Source organism: Bombina bombina, chromosome 7 (assembly GCF_027579735.1).
Source record: "Bombina bombina isolate aBomBom1 chromosome 7, aBomBom1.pri, whole genome shotgun sequence".
NCBI lineage: Eukaryota > Metazoa > Chordata > Amphibia > Anura > Bombinatoridae > Bombina > Bombina bombina.
In genome coordinates this window covers 425,848,064-425,870,537 of record NC_069505.1, presented here as the reverse complement: position 1 = coordinate 425,870,537, position 22,474 = coordinate 425,848,064, and the positions used below count along the sequence as shown (strand labels likewise).

The 22,474-nt window shown below is 40.1% G+C and overlaps 1 protein-coding gene across 1 annotated transcript in view; it reads right to left on the bottom strand.

Annotated features, from left to right (window-relative positions):
* Positions 1-7,010: 7,010 nt before the first annotated feature.
* Positions 7,011-22,474, bottom strand: part of LOC128636416 (chondroadherin-like protein) — a 52,826-nt gene continuing 37,362 nt past the window's right edge. The window contains exons 4-5 of the mRNA XM_053689432.1: positions 9,215-9,819; positions 7,011-8,340 (exon numbers count right to left, since the gene is read on the bottom strand). Coding sequence (XP_053545407.1) covers positions 7,492-8,340; positions 9,215-9,819 — 1,454 coding nt within the window. The 3' untranslated portion in view covers positions 7,011-7,491. The remainder of the gene's footprint in view (positions 8,341-9,214; positions 9,820-22,474) is intronic.

Genomic DNA, 22,474 nt, shown 5'->3' with positions numbered 1-22,474 from the left:
ATGGAGTAAGATCAGGATTCCTAGGATTTCGTCCTTTCTCCAAGAAGGATTGGAGAAGGGGTTATCAGCTAGTTCCTTAAAGGGACAGATTTCTGCTTTGTCAATCTTACTACACAAGCGTCTGGCAGATGTCCCAGACATTCAATCGTTTTGTCAGGCTTTAGTTAGAATCAAGCCTGTGTTTAAACCTGTTGCTCTGCCATGGAGTTTGAATTTAGTTCTAAATGTTCTTCAAGGGGTTCCGTTTGAACCCATGCATTCCATAGATATTAAGCTTCTATCTTGGAAAGTTCTGTTTTTAGTTGCTATCTCTTCTGCTCGAAGAGTTTCTGAGCTTTCTGCGTTACAATGCGACTCGCCTTATCTTATATTCCATTCTGATAAGGTGGTTTTGAGCACTAAACCTGGATTCCTTCCTAAGGCTGTTTCAAATAAGAATATTAATCAGGAAATTGTTGTTCCTTCTCTATTTCCTAGTCCTCCTTCTAAGAAGGAGCATCTGTTACATAACTTGGACGTGGTTCGTGCCTTGAAGTTTTACTTACAAGCGGCCAAGGATTTCCGTCAAACATCTTCTCTATTTGTTGTCTATTCTGGAAAGCGTAGGGGTCAAAAAGCTACGGCTACCTCTCTTTCTTTTTTGGCTGAAAAGCATCATCCATTTGGCATACAAGACTGCTGGACAGCAGCCTCCTGAAAAAAATTACAGCTCATTCTACTAGAGCGGTGGCTTCCACATGGGCTTTTAAAAATGATGCTTCTGTTGAACAGATTTGTAATGCTGCGACTTGATCTTCCCTTCATACCTTTTCCAAATTTTACAAATTTGATACCTTTGCTTCTTCTGAGGCTATTTTTGGGAGAAAAGTTCTTCAAGCAGTGGTGCCTTCTGTTTAGGTATCTGTCTTGTCCCTCCTGTTCATCCGTGTCCTGTAGCTTTGGTATTGTATCCCACAAGTAAAGGATGAATCCATGGGCTCGTCGTATCTTGTAGAACAAAAGGAAATGTATGCTTACCTGATAAATTGATTTCTTCTAAGATACGATTCCATGGTCCTCCCTGTCAATTTAAGATTTCTCCTTTTTCTTCCTATACCTTCGGTCGAATGACTGGGGGGTGGAGTCAAGGGAGGAGCTATATAGACAGCTCTGCTGTGGTGCTCTTTGCCACTTCCTGTTAGTAGGAGGATAATATCCCACAAGTAAAGGATGAATCCGTGGACTCGTTGTATCTTAGAAGAAATCAATTTATCAGGTAAGTATAAATTTCCTTTTTGCTTCACAAACGTTTGGCAGATGTGCCAGATGTTCAGTCTGTTTGTCAGGCTCTATCTAGAATTAAGCCTGTATTTAGACCAATTACTCCTCCCTGGAGTTTGACTTTAGTTCTTCGAGTTCTTCAAAGGGTTCCGTTTGAACCCATGCATTCCATAGATATTAAATTGTTGTCTTGGAAAGTTTTGTTTTTAGTTGATATTTCTTCTGCTCGAAGAGTTTCTGAGCTTTCAGCGTTACAATGTGATTCGCCTTATCTTATATTTCATTCTGATAAGGTGGTTTTACGTACCAAACCTGGATTTCTTCCTAAGGTTGTTTCTAATAAGAATATTAATCAGGAAATTGTTGTTCCTTCTTTGTGTCCTAATCCTTCTTCTAAGAAGGAGCGTCTGTTACATAACCTGGACGTGGTCCGTGCCTTGAAGTTTTACTTACAGGCGACTAAGGATTTCCGTCCATCTTCATTATTCATTGTTTATTCTGGAAAGCATAGGGGTCAGAAAGCTACAGCTACCTCTCTTTCTTTTTGGTTGAGGAGTATCATCCATCTGGCATATGAGACTGCTTGACAGCAGCCTCCTGAAAGAATTACGGCTCATTCTACTACGGCTGTGGCTTCCACATGGGCCTTTAAAAATTATGCTTCTGTTGAACAGATTTGTAAGGCTGCGACTTGGTCGTCCCTTCATACTTTTGCTTCTTCTGAGGCTGTTTTTGGGAAAAAAGTTCTTCAAGCAGTGGTGCCTTCCGTTTAGGTCTCTGTCTTGTCCCTCCCATTTCATCCGTGTCCTGTAGCTTTGGTATTGTATCCCACAAGTAAGGATGAAATCTGTGGACTCGTCGTATCTTGTAGAAGAAAAGGAAATTTATGCTTACCTGATAAATTGATTTCTACGATACGACGAGTCCACGGCCCTCCCTGTCAATTCAAGACAGACTATATTTTTTATTTAACAACTTCAGTCACCTCTGCACCTTTTAGCTTTTCCTTTCTCTTCCTAAAACCTTCGGTCGAATGACTGGAGGTGGAGGGGAAGGGAGGAGCTATATATACAGCTCTGCTGTGGTGCTCTTTGCCACTTCCTGTTAGCAGGAGGATAATATCCCACAAGTAAGGATGAAATCCGTGGACTCGTCGTATCGTAGAAGATATCAATTTATCTGGTAAGCATAAATTTCCTTTTTTTCTCTCGCGCATCCCAGCAAATCCAGTTAAAGCTTAGGCTTTCCTGAAGTGTGTTTCAGACCTGGAGTTAAGGGGTAGTCATGCCAGTTCCTTTTCAGGAACAAGGTCTGGGGTTTTATTCAAATCTATTCATTGTCCCAAAGAAGGAAATTTCATTCAGGCCAATTCTGGATCTGAAAATTTTGAATCGTTATGTAAGAGTACCAACTTTCAAATGGTGACTTTAAGGACTGTTCTGCCTTTTATTCAGCAAGGACATTTTAGGTCCACAATGAACTTGCAGGATGTATACCTTCATATTCCAATTCATTCAGATCATTTTCAGTTTCTGAGATTCTCTTTTCTAGACAAGCATTAACAATTTGTTGCTCTTCCATTTGGACTAGCAACCGCTAAATAATCTTTTTTAAAAGTTATAGGTACCCTGCTTTATGGAAACCAGAGAGCAGGGTATTGCAGTGTTTCCTTATTTGGACGATATCTTGGTACTAGCTCAGTCTTTACGTTTTGCAGAATCTCACACAAATCAACTAGTGTTGTTTCTTCGAAAACATGGTTGGAGGATCAATTTACCAAAACGTTTCTTGATTCCTCAGACAAGGGTTACCTTTTTTTAGGTTTCCAGATAGATTCAGTGTCCATGACTCTGTCTCTAACAGACAAGAGACGTTTGAAAGTAGTTGCAGCCTGTCGGCACCTTCAGTCTCAGTCATTCCCTTCAGTGGTTATGTGAATGGAAAATTTAGGTCTCTTGACTGCAGCATCGGACGTGATTCTCTTTGCTCGTTTTCACATGAGACCTCTCCAGCTTTGTTTGCTGAATCCATGGTGCAGGGATTATACAAAGATATCACAGTTAATATCCTTAAATCCCAATGTTTGACACTCTCTGACGTGGTGGTTAAATCACCAGCGTTTTCTTCAAGGGAATCCTTTGTTCGGCTAACCTGGACTATGATCACTACAGATGCAAGTCTTTCAGGTTGGGGAGCTGTTTGGGGATCTCTGACAGCACAAGGGGTTTGGAAATCTCAAGAGGCGAGATTACCAATCAATATTTTAGAACTCCATGCAATTCTCAGAGCTCTTCAGTTTTGGCCTCTGTTGAAGAGAGAACTGTTAATTTATTTTCAAACAGACAATATCACAGACAGTGGCATTTTTCAATCAGCAGGGTGGGACTCACAGTCCACAAGCTATGAAGAAGTATCTCGGATACTTGCTTGGGCGGAATCCAGCTCTTGTCTAAATTCTCCGGTGCATATCCCAGGTATAGACATTGGGAGGCGGATTATCTCAGCCGTCAGACTTTACATCCAGGGGAGTGGTCCCTCCATCCAGATGTGTTTTCTCAGATTGTTCAGATATGGGGTCTTCTAGAGATAGATCTGATGGCCTCTCATCTAAACAAGAGACTTCCCAGATGCCTGTCCAGGTCCAGGGATGTTCAGGTGGAAGCAGTGGGTGTGCTGACACTTCCTTGGTGTTATCAACCTGCTTATATTTTCCTGCCTCTAGTTCTTCTTCCAAGAGTGATTTCCAAAATCATCATGGAACTATCGTTTTTGTTGCTGGTGGCTCCAGCATGGCATCACAGGTTTTGGTATGCGGGTCTTGTTCGGATGTCCAGCTGCCAACCTTGGACACTTCCGTTAAGGCCGGACGTTCTGTCTCAAGGTCCGTTTTTCCATCAGGTTCTCAAATCATTAAATGTGAAGGTATGGAAATGGATCGCTTAGTGCTAAGTCATAGAGGTTTCTCTGACTCAGTGATTAATACTATGTTGCAAGCTCGTAAATCTGTCTAGAAAGATTTATTATCGAGTTTGGAAGACTTACATTTCATGGTGTTCTTCTCATAAATTCTCTTGGCATTCTTTTAGAGTTGCAATAATTTTACAGTTTCTTCAGGATGGTTTGGATAAGGGTTTGTCTGCAAGTTCCTTGAAGGGACAAATATCTGCTCTTTCTGTTTTATTCACAGAAAGATTGCTAAACTTCCTGATATTCACTGTTTTGTACAGGCTTTAGTTTGTATTAATCCTGTCATTAAATCAATCTCTCCTCCTTGGAGTCTTAATTTGGTTTTGAGGGCTTTACAGGCTGCTCCATTTTGAGCCTATGCATTCTTTGGACATTTATCTACTTTCTTGGAAAGTTTTGTTCCTTTTGGCCATCTCTTCTGCTATAAGAGTTTCTGAGCTATCTGCTCTTTCTTGTGAGTCTCCTTTTCTGATTTTTCATCAGGGTAAGGCGGATTTGCAGACTTCATTTAATTTTTTTCCTAAGCTTGTGAATTCTAACAACATTAGTAGAGAAATTGTTGTCCCTTGTGTCCTAATAAATGACAAGAAGAAAACAGCGCATCCACGAATCACAGCAGCGTTTATTCAGGTAAATGACACACACAGAAAATTGCACACTTACAAGATGACAGTAATGTATGAGCGGTAATGCCCTCTGGCTAGTTGTCTTTCGCCTGTAGCAAATCTCAGCGGGAACACCTCAGACGCCGACCAGCAGCACCAAGAGACCCACTTCCTGTCACATACGGCAGGTGCCAAAGAGGAACTCAAAAGAGCAGCAGTCCTAAACACTTTGATGGTAGGAGTTAGCTACCCTACGCGTTTCCTCTGCACACGGGCAGACTTCTTCAGGGGTATATGAAAATACAAGCTAACAAACTACCTGTAGGACTGCAATTTATACACACACCTCTGACATACTTCCTCTCAGGAAGGGATTTACCTTTTTACCACATATATCCTAATACACTCGTATCTGACAGATTACTTGGATTATATGGGCACTAGTGGTTAAAAAAGGCTCACACATATATAACTACACTAAAATAGCAACATATCTAAACAAGTATTAAATGCATTTAGCTGTATAAAAATATATATATATATATATATATATATATATATATATATATATATATATATATAGCTATATTATAATTCATAAAATCAATTGATCCAGCCCTTGTGTCCTAATCCTAAGAATTGTTTGGAAAGATCCTTACATTCTTTGGATGTGGTGAGAGCTTTGAAATATTATATTGAAGCTACTAAGATTTCAGGAAGACTTCTAGTTTATTTGTCATATTTTCTGGTCCTTGGAAAGGTCAGAAGGCTTCTGCTATTTCCTTTGCTTCTTGGTTAAGCTTTTTGATTCATTCAGCTTATTTGGAGTCGGGTCAGACCCTGCCTCAGAGAATTACAGCTAATTCTACTAGATCAGTCTCCACTTTGTGGGCTTTTAAGAATGAAGCTTCAGTTGATCAAATTTGCAAAGTGAAAACTTGGTCTTCTTTTCATACATTTACTAAATTCTACCGTTTTGATGTATTTGCTTTTTCAGAAGCAGTTTTTGGTTGAAAAGTTCTTCAGGCAGCTGTTTCAGTTTGTTTCTTCTGCTGATGTTTTAAGTTTTTCTTGTCATTTAAAGAATAAACTTATATTTTGGGTTGTGTATTATTTTTTCAACGGAAAATGGCTGTTGTTTATTTTTTCCCTCCCTCTCTAGTGACTCTTGCGTGGAGTTCCACATCTTGGGTATTGATATCCCATACGTCACTAGCTCATGGACTCTTGCCAATTACATGAAAGAAAACATAATTTATGTAAGAATTTACCTGATAAATTCATTTCTTTCATATTGGCAAGAGTCCATGAGGCCCACCCTTTTTATGGTGGTTATGATTTTTTTGTATAAAGCACAATTATTTCCAAATTCCTTTGTTGTTGCTTTTTACTCCTTTCTTTATCACCCCACTACTTGGCTATTCGTTAAACTGAATTGTGGGTGTGGTGTATTTATAGGCATTTGAGGTTTGGGAAACTTTGCCCCTCCTGGTAGGATTGTATATCCCATACGTCACTAGCTCATGGACTCTTGCCAATATGAAAGAAATGAATTTATCAGGTAAATTCTTATATAAATTGTTTTTTAGGGGACAGCAAATGTACAGGCTGTATACACTCACTACTTTACATTGTAGCAAAGTGTTATTTGTTCAGTGTTGTCACATAAAAAGATATAATAAAATAATTTACAAAAATGTGAGGGGTGTACACTTTAGTGGGATACTGTATATCTCTGTATTGTGTGTGCTAACTTGAAGCGCACAATACAGCTGTGAAAAGCCAGCAATGCCACTGCTCTGTGAATTCACGCCTCTTCTGTCACAAAGTGCAAAAATACATAAGTTCCAAGATGATGCTCAGTATAAAAAGATGCAGAATTTAAGAACCAGCACCAGTAAAGGATTAAAATGAGAAAACGGTTATGAAGGGAGCTGCAGGCACAGTATGAAAAAAAATAGCACAGTGAGTTGTAACCACATTACTGTAGTTGTGCCCAGCAGTTTAATGTACCTTTAAGAGGCAGGCAAATGCACCGTGTAAGCAAAAAACTCAACATCTATTTAGGCTCCAAGGTCAGCAGTGTGTGCGCTGTGCATCCATCTCAGAGTTAAAATGGCTAAGGTCAACTTTTTTTAAGCACATGCAAAGTACATAAAAATACTCCCCAGCATAATATTGCCTTTTATGTCGCTTTAATTAAACCTTTTATAGGAAGTTACAGTTTGTGTTTAGCCTCCATTTTGTGTTGCATATGGCACACGCAGCTGTAGTTTATGGCACTTTGATAACTTATGCAGAAAGGGGTACAAACAACGATATCATTTGTTCTATAGGGAGTTACAGCCCCAGGAGCAGCCTCTCTTTGTCCAGATAACACATACAAGATCGGATTGAAAAACATATTTTGCCTTCCAATGTTCACACATAAGATAAAGAATAATTTTAGCATTTCTTGGTCCTCATCTGTTTTCTGAGACAAGCTAAAAATTTGTTGACATAGACATAGCTGTCATTCTTATAAAAAAAAAAAACACAACAACATTGAAGCCTATCAGGAAGTTACACAGTTACCCCCATTTCATGTACAGATGAGACAATATGAACCAATTAATTGTTTATAAAAAAAACATATACAATACAAGTAATTTTGCGGACATCAGGTTGTATTGTATTTAGGAACTGAGGGCATGGGTACCGACTCTGCCAAACTGCAGTCAAGCTTATCATTGTCCATCCCCCACAGGTTTGATGCCATGACATACAAGTGTCTATCATCATCAATATTCTCATAGATGCTGTCAAACTTGTATGGGTCAGACTGCTGTTTCCCACCACCCTCTGATGCATCCTCATTGTAGTAACGTTGGAACTTAATGCTGCGGTTGCGTAAGACGTAGGCTGCAAAGATGGCAGCTACCACCAATACCACCACAGTTATGGATACCCCAGTGGTAACAAAGGAAGAGTTTGACTGAGATGGAGTTTGTACAGGTTGCGATTGCTCATGAATGGCACTAGTCTGTGCTGTAGTACACTGCCTTGCTTTTGGCACTTGGCATTTTACAATGTCCACATTCTGGGGCACAATACAGATTGTGTAAATGGAGCCAGGGTTTAAGTTGTAGAGGCGGACATTTGTTGGGATCCCAATGATGTGTAGCTTATTTGTGTTTGTCCCGGTAGTGTAACGCACTTCAAACTGGTTATAATCCCCAGACTGGGACCATGAGATTTCCAGATATTTCTCTTCAATGGAATTTACCAAGACGTTGGAGATCTGGTCAGCAAGACAAGGATCCCACAAATTGTATGCTGTTTCTAGGTCCCCAGGTGTTGAGCGCATTAAAACACTTGGACGGGTTGTTTTGTACATTTTTGAAGAGCCTTGGTGTGTAGCTGTTACTAAGTGGTTGGAGGGCTTGGGTGATGTCCTGTCTTTTTGAGCTGTTGGTGCTTGAGTTGTTATGATATCTTCTTTATAAGCTGGGCAAGTGAGCTTCTGCAGCTACAGAGGAAAAAGGGAATTAACATTATATCTATAGACTAATGTTGCGTTGTTTTAAATCAATAATACAAACATTGTACATATTAATACACAACTGTAACCAGGCTGTCTTCTGGAAAAAGAGGCACTCAATAGTATTCATGCATGTTGGGTCCTTAAAGTCCCCCAACTGAACTTCCATCTCATCACAGTGGAAGCTAGATTTACCCTGTTACTTCTAGATGTTTATTTAGTATCCACTTGTTGTCAGGACCTCATATTTAGAACTGTGGTTCTCACAATATTTGTCAACCCTATTTAAGGGAAATTTTCTCTTGTGAGGGCAGCTATTGTCACTCCTATCTAAGGGAAAATTCACTTGTAAGGCCACTAGACCCACAATAATAATCTTGTGAAAATATACACTGTCAATAAGATTTAAAAAACTAGGCACAAATGGATACAACATGGCTCTCTAGATACAACAATGTTGAAGTAAAAATGGCAAATATCTGACCTACCAAATCTTTTGCATTTATATAATTATTGCTGCTGCAAGTACAATCCAATGTGAGGATTGTATTTGAGGCTTCTGGCGGGTGCGTATGCGCCTTACATGAGCTTGAGTGCCAAGCAATCATGGGCAGACTGCCTCACACCAATGAGAAGCTTAGAAAACTAATACATTGTCACCTTGTGTGAGCTCCTGTATTATTCTTGCAGGTTAAGGAAAAGCTAATGCACTTGAACATCCATTTTTTAACAGTTTACTAATCCTGTAGTGAGAAAACACTTATATTTAGTTTCTATCTGGATTAATAAGATTACTTCTCATTTAAAGGGTAGTTAAATGGACATACTGAGAATAGGAGAAGACATGTTCTACTCAACTTACTTTTATAGTGACCAGGCTTTGTCCTTCAAGGGCCTTTGGATTGTTACATTTTGCTTGCTCATTGGCATCTCCTATTTTTTTCAGTTGCAGTCGTGTATGAAGTTCAATAATGGAACAATCACAGTTCCAGGGGTTGCCACTAAGGTAGAGCTTTGTAAAGGTTTTCAGATTGGATACTGGAAGTGCTACTAGGCTGTTATTCCTCAAATCAAGCACATCCAGCATACGTAAGTAGATAAAAGCAAGGCTAGTCACTTTCTCCAGGCCGATATTATCTAGATAAAGCTCAGTGATGGACTTCTGCTTCCTGCTAAACATACCCAAGGATACTTTTCTGATATAGTTACCACTCAATCGTAGCATCTGTAGACCACTTAAAGATCGGAGGGAACTTGGAACACCAGTGAGATTGTTCATCTCTAAGTTCAATTTGCGTAGCGAGCTCACTTCAGAAAGTGCCTGGGAGGATATGTTGGAGAGAAGGTTAAAGCCAAGGTCCAGCCAACGTAATTGTCCCAAACCCTTTAGGGCTCCATCAGGCAGCTCAGACAGAAAGTTGTGGCTAAGGTACAAGGCCACGAGTTTCTTTAGTGGTGAAAACAGACCTTAGGAAAAAGTATAATAATTAGTGAATGAACCTTTGCAAATCTACTATAGTATAAGTATAAATCTCTGTGGTCACTGTTATAGTTTCAGCACATGCTTCCATATTGAACCCTTTTTGGAGCACATTGTCTTGTGAAATAACATGAATACTCAAAAGCCTTATCACCCTCAACAAAACATGTCAACATTTACAAACAACTGTCATTATATTATTTTTGCAGGAATAATCTATCAATAAATAAATCCATACTTCAAAATAGATCCGCACTCACTGGACTTTAAATAACAAAAAGTGGTTTATTGTTGTGACGTTTAGGGGATCAAACCGTCCCCATCATCAGACCAAATAAATAAATCCACATAGCTCAGGTGGTATTTAACACCTAACTTTTTAAAACATTTATACCCAGCATCCTGTGGTCTCTGCTAAAGGGGATTTAGAGTGATTGGTAACATGGCCCATATGTGGAAGCTTTTGCAAACACCTTAAATCATTTTTGTTACTAATTTTGCAGTTTATCCAGGAGTAAATAGCAATGACGAATGGGAAACCTGATTTTCTTTGTAAACTTAAACTGCACATTTTTTCAAAATTTCTTTAACAGTGCTAGGGCTTTAATAGCAGAACCATGGATTATACCATAGCTACCAACTTGGCACATGTGGTTTAATAAAACAAGTGAACAACTGGTGTTACTGGAATACAGTTACCTAAATAGTAATAGTAACTCTAACCCTGATCATAACCCTAAACATACCCCTAACCCTACCCACACCTCTAACACTAATCCCTAACCCTGATCATAATCCTACCCATACCCCTAACCCTACCCACACCTCTAACACTAATCCCTAACCCTGATCATAATCCCACCCATGCCTCTAACACTAACTCTGATTATAACCCTACACATACCTCTTACCTCAACCCCTACCCCTGATCATAACCCTACCCACACCTCTAAAACTAATCCATAACCCTACACACACCTCTAACACTAATCCCTAACCCTGATCATAATCCTACCCATACTGCTGACCCTAATAGCTAACCCTGATCATAACCTTACCCATACACTAACCTCTAACCCTGATCATACTACCTCTAACACTAATCTCTAACCCTGATCATAATCCTACACATACCTCTAATACTAATCCCTAACCCTGATAATAATCCTACACATACCTCTAACACTAATCCCTAACCCTGATCATAACCCTACCCATACACTAATCTCTAACCCTGATCATAACCCTACCTCTAACACTAATCTCTAACCCTGATCATAATCCTACCCATACCTCTAACACTAATCCCTAACCCTGATCATAATCCTACACATACCTCTAACACTAATCCCTAACCCTGATCATAACCCTACCCATTCCTTAAGCCCTAACCCTGATCATAACCCTACACATACTTCTAACCTCAATTCCTAACCCCAATCATAACCCTACCCATACTTCTGACCCTAATCCCTAACCCTGATCATAACCATACCTCTATCCCTAATCCCTAACCCTGATCATAACCCTACCCATTCCTTAAACCCTAACCCTGATCATAACCCTACACATACCTCTAACCTCAATCCCTAACCCTGATCATAACCCTACCCATACTTCGGACACTAATCCCCAACTCCGATCATAATCCTACCCATACAGCTGACCCTAATCCCTAACCCTGATCATAACCATACCTCTAACCCTAATCCCTAACCCTGATCATAACCCTATCCACACCTCAAACACTAATCCCTAACCCTGATCATAACCCTACCCATACACTAATCTCTAACCCTGATCATAATCCTACCCATACCTCTAACACTATTCATTAACCCTGATCATAATCCTACCCATACCTCTAACACTAATCCCTAACCCTGATCATAATCATACACATACCTCTAACACTAATCCCTAACCCTGATCATAACCCTACCCATACATTAATCTCTAACCCTGATCATAATCCTACCCATACTGCTGACCCTAATAGCTAACCCTGATCATAACCCTACCCATACACTAACCTCTAACCCTGATCATACTACCTCTAACACTAATCTCTAACCCTGATCATAGTCCTACACATACCTCTAATACTAATCCCTAACCCTGATAATAATCCTACACATACCTCTAACACTAATCCCTAACCATGATCATAACCCTACCCATACACTAATCTCTAACCCTGATCATAACCCTACCTCTAACATTAATCTCTAACCCTGATCATAATCCTACCCATACCTCTAACACTATTCCTTAACCCTGATCATAATCCTACACATACCTCTAACACTAATCCCTAACCCTGATCATAACCCTACCCATTCCTTAAGCCCTAACCCTGATCATAACCCTACACATACTTCTAACCTCAATTCCTAACCCCAATCATAACCCTACCCATACTTCTGACCCTAATCCCTAACCCTGATCATAACCATACCTCTAACCCTAATCCTGATCATAACCCTACCCATTCCTTAAACCCTAACCCTGATCATAACCCTACACATACCTCTAACCTCAATCCCTAACCCTGATCATAACCCTACCCATACTTCGGACACTAATCCCCAACTCCGATCATAATCCTACCCATACAGCTGACCCTAATCCCTAACCCTGATCATAACCATACCTCTAACCCTAATCCCTAACCCTGATCATAACCCTACCCATACACTAATCTCTAACCCTGATCATAATCCTACCCATACCTCTAACACTATTCATTAACCCTGATCATAATCCTACCCATACCTCTAACACTAATCCCTAACCCTGATCATAATCCTACACATACCTCTAACACTAATCCCTAACCCTGATCATAACCCTACCCATACACTAATCTCTAACCCTGATCATAATCCTACCCATACCTCTAACACTATTCCTTAACCCTGATCATAACCCTACCCATTCCTTAAACCCTAACCCTGATCATAACCCTACCCATACACTTATCCCTAACCCTGATCATAATCCTACCCATACCTCTAACACTAATCCCTAACCCTGATCATAATCCTACACATACCGCTAACACTAATCGCTAACCCTGATCATAACCTTACCCATACATTTAACTCTAATCCCTAACCCTGATCATAACCCTACCCATACCGCTGACCCTAATCCATAACCCTGATCATAACCATACCTCTAACCCTAATCCCTAACCCTGATCATAACCCTACCAATACACTAATCTCTAACCCTGATCATAATCCTACCCATACCTCTAACACTAATCCCTAACCCTAACCTTACCCATACCTCTAACACTAACCCTACCAATACCTCTAACATTAATCCCTAACCCTGATCATAATCCTACCCATACTTCTAACACTAATTCATAACCAGGATCATAACCCTACCCATACCTTTAACTCTAATCCCTAACCCTGATCATAACCATACCTCTAACCCTAATCCCTAACCCTGATCATAACCCTACCTATACACTTATTTCTAACCCTGATCATAATCCTACCCATACCTCCAACACTAATCCCTATCCTTGATCATACCGTTACAAATACCTCTAACACTAATCCATAACCGTGATCAAAACCCTACACACACCTCAAACACTAATCCCTAACCCTGATCATAATCCTACCCATACTGCAGATCCTAATACCTAACCCTGATCATAACCCTACCCATACACTAACCTCTAACCCTGATCATAATCCTACCTATAACTCTAACACATCCCTAACCCTGATCATAATCCTGCACATACCTCTAATACTAATCCCTAACCTTGATAATAATCCTACACATACCTCTAACACTAATCCCTAACCCTGATCATAACCCTACCCATACACTAATCTCTAACCCTGATCATAACCCTACCTCTAACACTAATCTCTAACCTTCATCATAATCCTACCCATACCTCTAACACTATTCCTTAACCCTGATCATAACCCTACCCATACACTAATCTCTAACCCTGATCATAACCCTACCTCTAACACTAATCTCTAACCTTCATCATAATCCTACCCATACCTCTAACACTATTCCTTAACCCTGATCATAATCCTACACATACCTCTAACACTAATACCTAACCCTGATCATAAGCCTACACATACCTCTAACACTAATCCCTAACCCTGATCATAACCCTACCCATTCCTTAAACCCTAACACTGATCATAACCCTACACATACCTCTAACCTCAATCCCTAACCCTGATCATAACCCTACCCATACTTCTGACCCTAATCCCTAACCCTGATCATAACCATACCTCTAACCCTAATCCCTAACCCTGATCATAAACCTACCCATTCCTCTAACCTCAATCCCTAACCCTGATCATAACCCTACCCATACTTCTGACACTAATCCCCAACTCTGATCATAATCCTACCCATACAGCTGACCCTAATCCCCTAACCCTGATCATAGCCATACCTCTAACCCTAATCCTTAACCCTGATCATAACCAGGGCCGGATTTCCCATTAGGCACAGTAGGCATGTGCCTACAGGCGCCTTGCAGTGAGGGGCGCCTGCCTGTCAATAATAAAAAAAAAAAAAAAAAAAAAAAAAATTTTTTTTTTTTTTTTTTTTTTTTTATGAGGGCATTTATTTTAGTAAGAATTGTGCTGCCAGGTGCCTACAAAGTCGAGTGTTTCATTGGGAATATGTTACAGCAGTTGAGGGAGCCATGAAGGAGAGAGGGGCAAAGATTAAAACTAAACCCCTCCCATTGAATTTCTAAATTCTAATTTTAAACACATTTGTTGACCCCTGGATTACATATAATCTACAACATTCCATGTTTTCCTTTGAGAGCAACATCATATGATATTTATATTTCAGAACAAAATAAATGTAACATCTGTGTGTGTTTGTACCAAAAATATCAGAGTTTACAAGATTTTTTTCCCTACATTTTATATTTTCTTCCACTGGCTGCACAGGTTGTTGATGGTGATGAGCTTGCATGCTGCTAGTTTTAATATTGCTATTGTTTACACAAAACTGTGTTTGACTCCAACAAAATGTTAAGCACATAGTCAAAGTCATCTCCAGAAAAGCAATACACTAATGGCTTGTCAATAAACATGTCCTATGAGCCCATCTGGGTCTGCACAGATGTGTATTGCTGTCTCAGAACTGACATTGACTATGTGTTTAACTCTTTTGCAAGAGGCTAACACACTTCTCTGCAAGCACTAGTGCAATAATAAAATGCCCAGCAAACTGTCACATTTGATGTCCCTTTAAATAGGGTTTTCTTTAGAATATTTTGCATTAAAAGTTTAACATGATTTGTTTTTGTTATACATAATAGAAATTGTATGGCCATTTGAGTCAAGTGAATATTGATTTTTGGTGTAGCTTCCATTACAACAAATATTGCAATTGGTGTGTGTATTTGTGTATCTCCATAAAAGGGAAAATGTAATTTTACATCTAATATTTATTTTTAGTTGTCCTAAATAATAATAAAAAAAAGTCCTCATTTTTTCCACTTTTTTCTAGGGGGGGTGGGGGGGTGGGGGGGGCGCTTCAGGTTTTTGTGCCTACAGGCACCTGAGATGTAAATCCGGCCCTGATCATAACCCTACCCATACACTAATCTCTAACCCTGATCATAATCCTACCCATACCTCTAACACTAATCCCTAACCCTGATCATAATCCTACACATACCTCTAACACTAATCCCTAACCCTGATCATAACCCTACCCATACCTCTAACACTATTCCTTAACCCTGATCATAATCCTACACATACCTCTCTCTAACACTAATCCCTAACCCTGATCATAACCCTACCCATTCCTTAAACCCTAACCGTTATCATAACCCTACTGTCAGGGATTCCTCTCATACTACCTGTCAGTAATCACTGTTCCTTTAATTTTCTGCTCACCTTATCCTCTCCACCCTATTTAAGGTTGCCTCCCACTTCACAAATTGCTTAGTATTGAAGTTATACCTCTGATACACTACAAGCCAACTCCTGCTCTGTACTGAGTTTTCAACAGACGGATCCACGCAACCAGATCACATACTGCCAAAGTGAACGCTGCTCACATTCCTACGATTCAGCATCTGGTAAAATTACATTCTGCTATTAATCCACAGCGCTCTCTAACACTTTGTCATCTCTACTGCTCTGTATTTTCTCTGCTCCGGATTACACTGCATCGGCAGTCAGCTGGGATACAACCACGCTCATCCAAGCCACGCGGCTGTGACGTCACACGCCAACTTCAGCACAGTCGGACTGACACAGCGCTCTTTAACCACACTTTGTATCGCACAGCTCACTCAAACGAATTGGTCTCCGGTAAGCCCTATACTTCATAATTAATTTTGCTGTGGTATCCTGCACCTAAATTCCACTCCTATTGAGATTTTATGATATTTGGACAATATACAACCTTCATATTTTTTCTATAAGACTTTATTTTTAATAGGTTCAATTACACCTCATCCGCTTATATTTCTTGCACTAACAATTGATTATTTTTTATAGAAGTTTGTGCTTCATATTTTATTTTTGTTCTGCCCTATATGCCTTATCTGACCTCTGGGGTGTAAACCGATTTCCCTGCTGCATTCCCTCAGTGCACTTCTCTGCACATGTGGCAGCTATAGGGTAATCCTATTTACACCACCATTATAGAAATCACAGCTTGGTGTTACAAATGAAGATACAACCTCTCATTGTATTCTTCAGTAACTTTCTGCTACATTAATTTAGATTTTATTTTTTCTCTGCAATTGCGGTCTTACCATTGATACTGAAATTAATTTTGTATTCCTCAGATTCGCATACAGGTGTGACAGAATACTAAGCCCTAAAGTAATATGGACCCAGCTGAGACTAACCCACACATAATTGCCCTTCAACAAAGGGTTGATCTATTAACTGATGTTCTCAATTCCCTCAAAACAGAGAATGAGAATATAAAAGCTTATATAAGGGATGTGGTTGACAAAAGAATTCCTGGCACTGAGCCCCAAGTTAGTCCCCCAGAGAAATTCCATGGGGATAGATCCCAGTATAGAGAATTCAAAAACGCATGCTTGCTCATGTTTGCATTAAAACCCCATACCTATCCTACTGATAGGGTGAGGGTTCTTACTACGATATCATACTTAAGAGGTGAACCCCGTACTTGGGCGAACACATTTTTTGAGAACAACGAAGAAATCTTAAACTCATTAGAGAATTTCTTCACAGCTATGGGTCAGTTGTATGAAGACCCATACAAACAGATTACGGCAGAAACAGCCATGAGAGGGTTGAAACAAAAAAAGAGGGTTGTAGAAGACTACATCACCGAATTCAAGAAATGGGCAAAAGATTCACAGTGGAACAACTTATCATTGCGGAACCAGTTTAGATTGGGTCTGTCTGACGCTATTAAAGATGAACTTTCACGAATAGATCTACCCCCTACACTCGAAGATTTGATGACCCTGTCCATCACCATAGACAGACGCCTCAGAGAAAGGCAGCAAGAGAGGTCTTCAAATGATTTCTCTTACAAAAAACAAGTCACTACCTCACATACTACTTCCTCTACTAAAAGCTTGCCTGAACCTATGGACATAGGATTCATAAAAGGTCCTCTCTCTCCCCAAGAAAAGCTCAGACGACGCAACCTAAATCTTTGTCTATACTGTGCCTCTGACGATCACACAGTAAAAGATTGCCCATCCCTTCTCAGACAGAATAAGGGTAAGATTTCATACCAGCCTTTTTGTTGTACTACCCAGGTACAAACTCATTCTTATTTAACACTGTCTCTTCTCTTACAGTGGGAACAACAGCGGGCCAGCGCATCTGCGATAGTTGATTCCGGAGCCACTGCCTCATACATAGATAAGGAATATGTCACTGTAAATAAAATACCACTAACTCAGAAAAAGTCTCCTGTTTTTCTTAGGGGGATAGATGGTAGAGAAATCACCACTGGTCCTGTGGTCTATGAAACCGTACCCCTCCTGGTGAGTACCACTGACCACCATAGAGAGTTTATTACTTTTGATGTAATCTGTTCACCTGTCTCCCCTGTGGTTCTGGGTATTCAATGGCTTAAAACTCACAATCCAACTATAAACTGGTCTAACAACTCACTGACCTTCTCTTCTCCTTACTGTATTAACAATTGTCTCACCTGAAAATCTTGTACCTGATGTATACAAAGAGTACATTGATGTTTTTAGTAAGACAGAAAGTGAAAACCTACCCCCTCATCGAAAATACGATTGTCCCATTGATATCATTCCAGGATCTGAAATACCCTGTGGGCATATATTCCCTCTGTCGAACCCCAAACTTCTGCATCTAAAAACTTATATCCATGAAAATCTAAAAAAGGGCTTCATTCGCCCCTCTACTTCTCCCGCAGGCGCGGGAATATTTTTCGTGAAAAATAAAGACGGTTCACTAAGACCCATAATCGACTATAGAAAATTGAATCAGATTACCATAAAAAATAGGTACCCTTTACCGTTGATTCCGGAGCTCATAGAGAGACTTGAAGGGGCCAAATACTTCACTAAATTAGACCTAAGGGGGGCTTACAACCTAATCCGAATAAGATCTGGGGATGAATGGTTGACGGCGTTTCGAACTCGTTACGGATTGTTCGAATACGTCGTCATGCCATTTGGGTTATGTAATGCCCCTGCTACTTTTCAACATCTTATCAACGACGTGTTCAGAGATATCCTGGATGTTTACATTGTCATCTACCTGGATGATATACTAGTATACTCCAAGTCCTTACCTGAACACATCACTCATGTTAAACAAGTTCTCTCCAGACTTAGAAGTAACCATCTATACGCAAAGGCTGAAAAATGTATATTCAATTCGCAGTCTATTTCATTTCTAGGTTACGAAATTTCCCCAGCAGGCATTCGTATGGAGGACAACAAAATCAATACAATTCTACAGTGGCCCATCCCTAAAACCAAAAAACAGGTACAAAGTTTTATGGGATTTGCGAACTTTTATCGAAAGTTTATAAAAAATTTCTCCAAGCTCACAGTTCCACTTACTTCATTAACAAAATCCAATAGAACTTTCAAATGGTCCTCTGATGCTCAAAAAGCATTTGATTTCCTCAAGGAAAAATTTACCACTGCTCCCATCCTCCGGTTCCCTGACCCAAAATACCAATTCGTTCTGGAAGTCGATGCATCCAACTATGCAGTAGGCGCAATCTTGTCTCAGAGGGAAGATTTGAAAAAACCCCTACACCCTGTCGCCTACTACTCACGAACCCTGAATTTGGCTGAACAAAACTATCCCATCGGGGATAAAGAGTTACTCGCTATAAAGCTATCTTTGGAACATTGGCGACACCTGTTGGAAGGGACTCCTATTCCTATTCTAATCTATACCGACCATAGGAACTTACAGTACCTAAAGTCTACTAGGACCTTATCTGCTAGACAAGTCCGCTGGAATCTATTCCTATCAAGGTTTAATTACCTAATTACTTTTCGTCCATCTGGAAAAAATCAGAAGGCGGATGCCCTCTCACGTATGCCAGTGGACAAACCTTCACCATCCCTTCAACAATCTCTTATCCCACCTCAAAATTTTCTCTGTTTCACCACTGACTCCCTGCCTATCCTAAAAATCGAACAAAGAAAGGATCAAACAAAGGCGGAGCTTGATCTTACTATCAAACCTGACGGCTGCTACTACTATAACTCTAAATTATACATCCCACCTACTCTCAGATCTACTCTCCTCCACTCTGTACATGACTCTCTACTCGCTGGGCATCCAGGGATTACCAAGACTTTAGAATTAGTTAACAGAAACTATTGGTGGCCTCACATGACCACTGACATAAAAAACCATGTTCAGACTTGTGGTACATGTATAGTTTCAAAAAAGGAAAAACAGCCCCCCTATGGCTTGCTACTTTCTCTACCTACACCAAAGAGGCCATGGTCCGACATTGCACTTGATTTTATTGTTGACCTGCCTCTTTCCTCAAAAAATACCACCATTCTTGTTGTTGTGGATTTGTTCACAAAAATGTGTCATTTTATTCCATATAACAAACTACCTACTGCTATGGAGACTATCCGTTTACTTATTTCCAATGTTATCAAATACCATGGTATATCCACTACTATCCTTTCCGATCGGGGCACACAATTCTCCAGCAAGTTGTGGTCGCAATTCTGTAAAATATTCAACATCGACAGAAGACTTACCACTGCGTATCATCCACAAACAAATGGACAGACGGAAAGATGTAATCAGTGGCTTGAGCAATTCTTGAGAGCATTCTGTTCTACACAACAAGACCATTGGTCTGAACTTTTACCTTATGCAGAATTCTGTTATAATAATACGTTACATTCCACTACCAATCAAACCCCGTTCTTTGCAAATTATGGTTTTCACCCTTCTTTCCAGTTGTTACCTACTTCTCAGTCCCTCTCTCCCAGCATCTCGGAATTGTCTGACTCCATCTCCTCTAACTTCAGTTCTATCGAATCCTCCATAAAACGGGCCAAAGATATACAAAAACATTACTATGACAAACACAGAAGAACTCCTCCAGTTTACCAAATAGGCGACTTAGTATGGCTCTCTACAAAAAACTTGAGAATGAATACTCCATCCAGAAAACTCTCCCCTCTTTTCGTTGGACCATATCCAGTTGAGAAAGTGATCAATCCAAATGCTGTCCGCCTCAAGTTACCTGACACATTAAAGATTCACCCAACATTTCACGTCTCCCTATTAAAACCCTATAGGGAGGTTAGACGCATCTCAAATCAACGGTCTACTCCAACCGTTACCATTGATCCAAATGTCGAGTATGAAATAAGATCTATTCTCGACTCCTGCCTGTACCGAGGAGCTCTACAATACCTCATCAGTTGGAAGGGCTACTCCAAGGAGGAAGACTCTTGGGAACCTGCCAGCAACATTTCAGCACCGCGTCTGGTTTCCAGTTTCCATCAAAGAAACCCTGACCGCCCTGGACCATGAGCCCCGGGAGTTGCTCATTAGATGGGGGATTCTGTCAGGGATTCCTCTCATACTACCTGTCAGTAATCACTGTTCCTTTAATTTTCTGCTCACCTTATCCTCTCCACCCTATTTAAGGTTGCCTCCCACTTCACAAATTGCTTAGTATTGAAGTTATACCTCTGATACACTACAAGCCAACTCCTGCTCTGTACTGAGTTTTCAACAGACGGATCCACGCGACCAGATCACATACTGCCAAAGTGAACGCTGCTCACATTCCTACGATTCAGCATCTGGTAAAATTACATTCTGCTATTAATCCACAGCGCTCTCTAACACTTTGTCATCTCTACTGCTCTGTATTTTCTCTGCTCCGGATTACACTGCATCGGCAGTCAGCTGGGATACAACCACGCTCATCCAAGCCACGCGGCTGTGACGTCACACGCCAACTTCAGCACAGTCGGACTGACACAGCGCTCTTTAACCACACTTTGTATCGCACAGCTCACTCAAACGAATTGGTCTCCGGTAAGCCCTATACTTCATAATTAATTTTGCTGTGGTATCCTGCACCTAAATTCCACTCCTATTGAGATTTTATGATATTTGGACAATATACAACCTTCATATTTTTTCTATAAGACTTTATTTTTAATAGGTTCAATTACACCTCATCCGCTTATATTTCTTGCACTAACAATTGATTATTTTTTATAGAAGTTTGTGCTTCATATTTTATTTTTGTTCTGCCCTATATGCCTTATCTGACCTCTGGGGTGTAAACCGATTTCCCTGCTGCATTCCCTCAGTGCACTTCTCTGCACATGTGGCAGCTATAGGGTAATCCTATTTACACCACCATTATAGAAATCACAGCTTGGTGTTACAAATGAAGATACAACCTCTCATTGTATTCTTCAGTAACTTTCTGCTACATTAATTTAGATTTTATTTTGTCTCGGCAATTGAGGTCTTACCATTGATACTGAAATTAATTTTGTATTCCTCAGATTCGCATACAGGTGTGACACCTACTAATACCTCTAACACTTATCCCTAACCCTGATCATAATCCTACCCATACCTCTAACACTAATCCCTAACCCTGATCATAATCCTACACCTACCTCTAACACTAATCGCTAACCCTGATCATAACCTTACCCATACATTTAACTCTAACCATGATCATAACCCTACCCATACCGCTGACCCTAATCCATAACCCTGATCATAACCATACCTCTAACCCTAATCCCTAACCCTGATCATAACCCTACCCATACACTAATCTCTAACCCTGATCATAATCCTACCCATACCTCTAACACTAATCCCTATCCTTGATCATAACCTTACCCATACCTCTAACACTAACCCCTAATCATAACCCTACCCATACCTCTAACACTAACCCTGATCATAACCCTACCAATACCTCTAACACTAATCTCTAACCCTGATCATAATCCTACCCATACCTCTAACACTAATCCCTATCCTTGATCATAACCTTACCCATACCTCTAACACTAACCCCTAATCATAACCCTACCCATACCTCTAACACTAACCCTGATCATAACCCTACCAATACCTCTAACACTAATCCCTAACC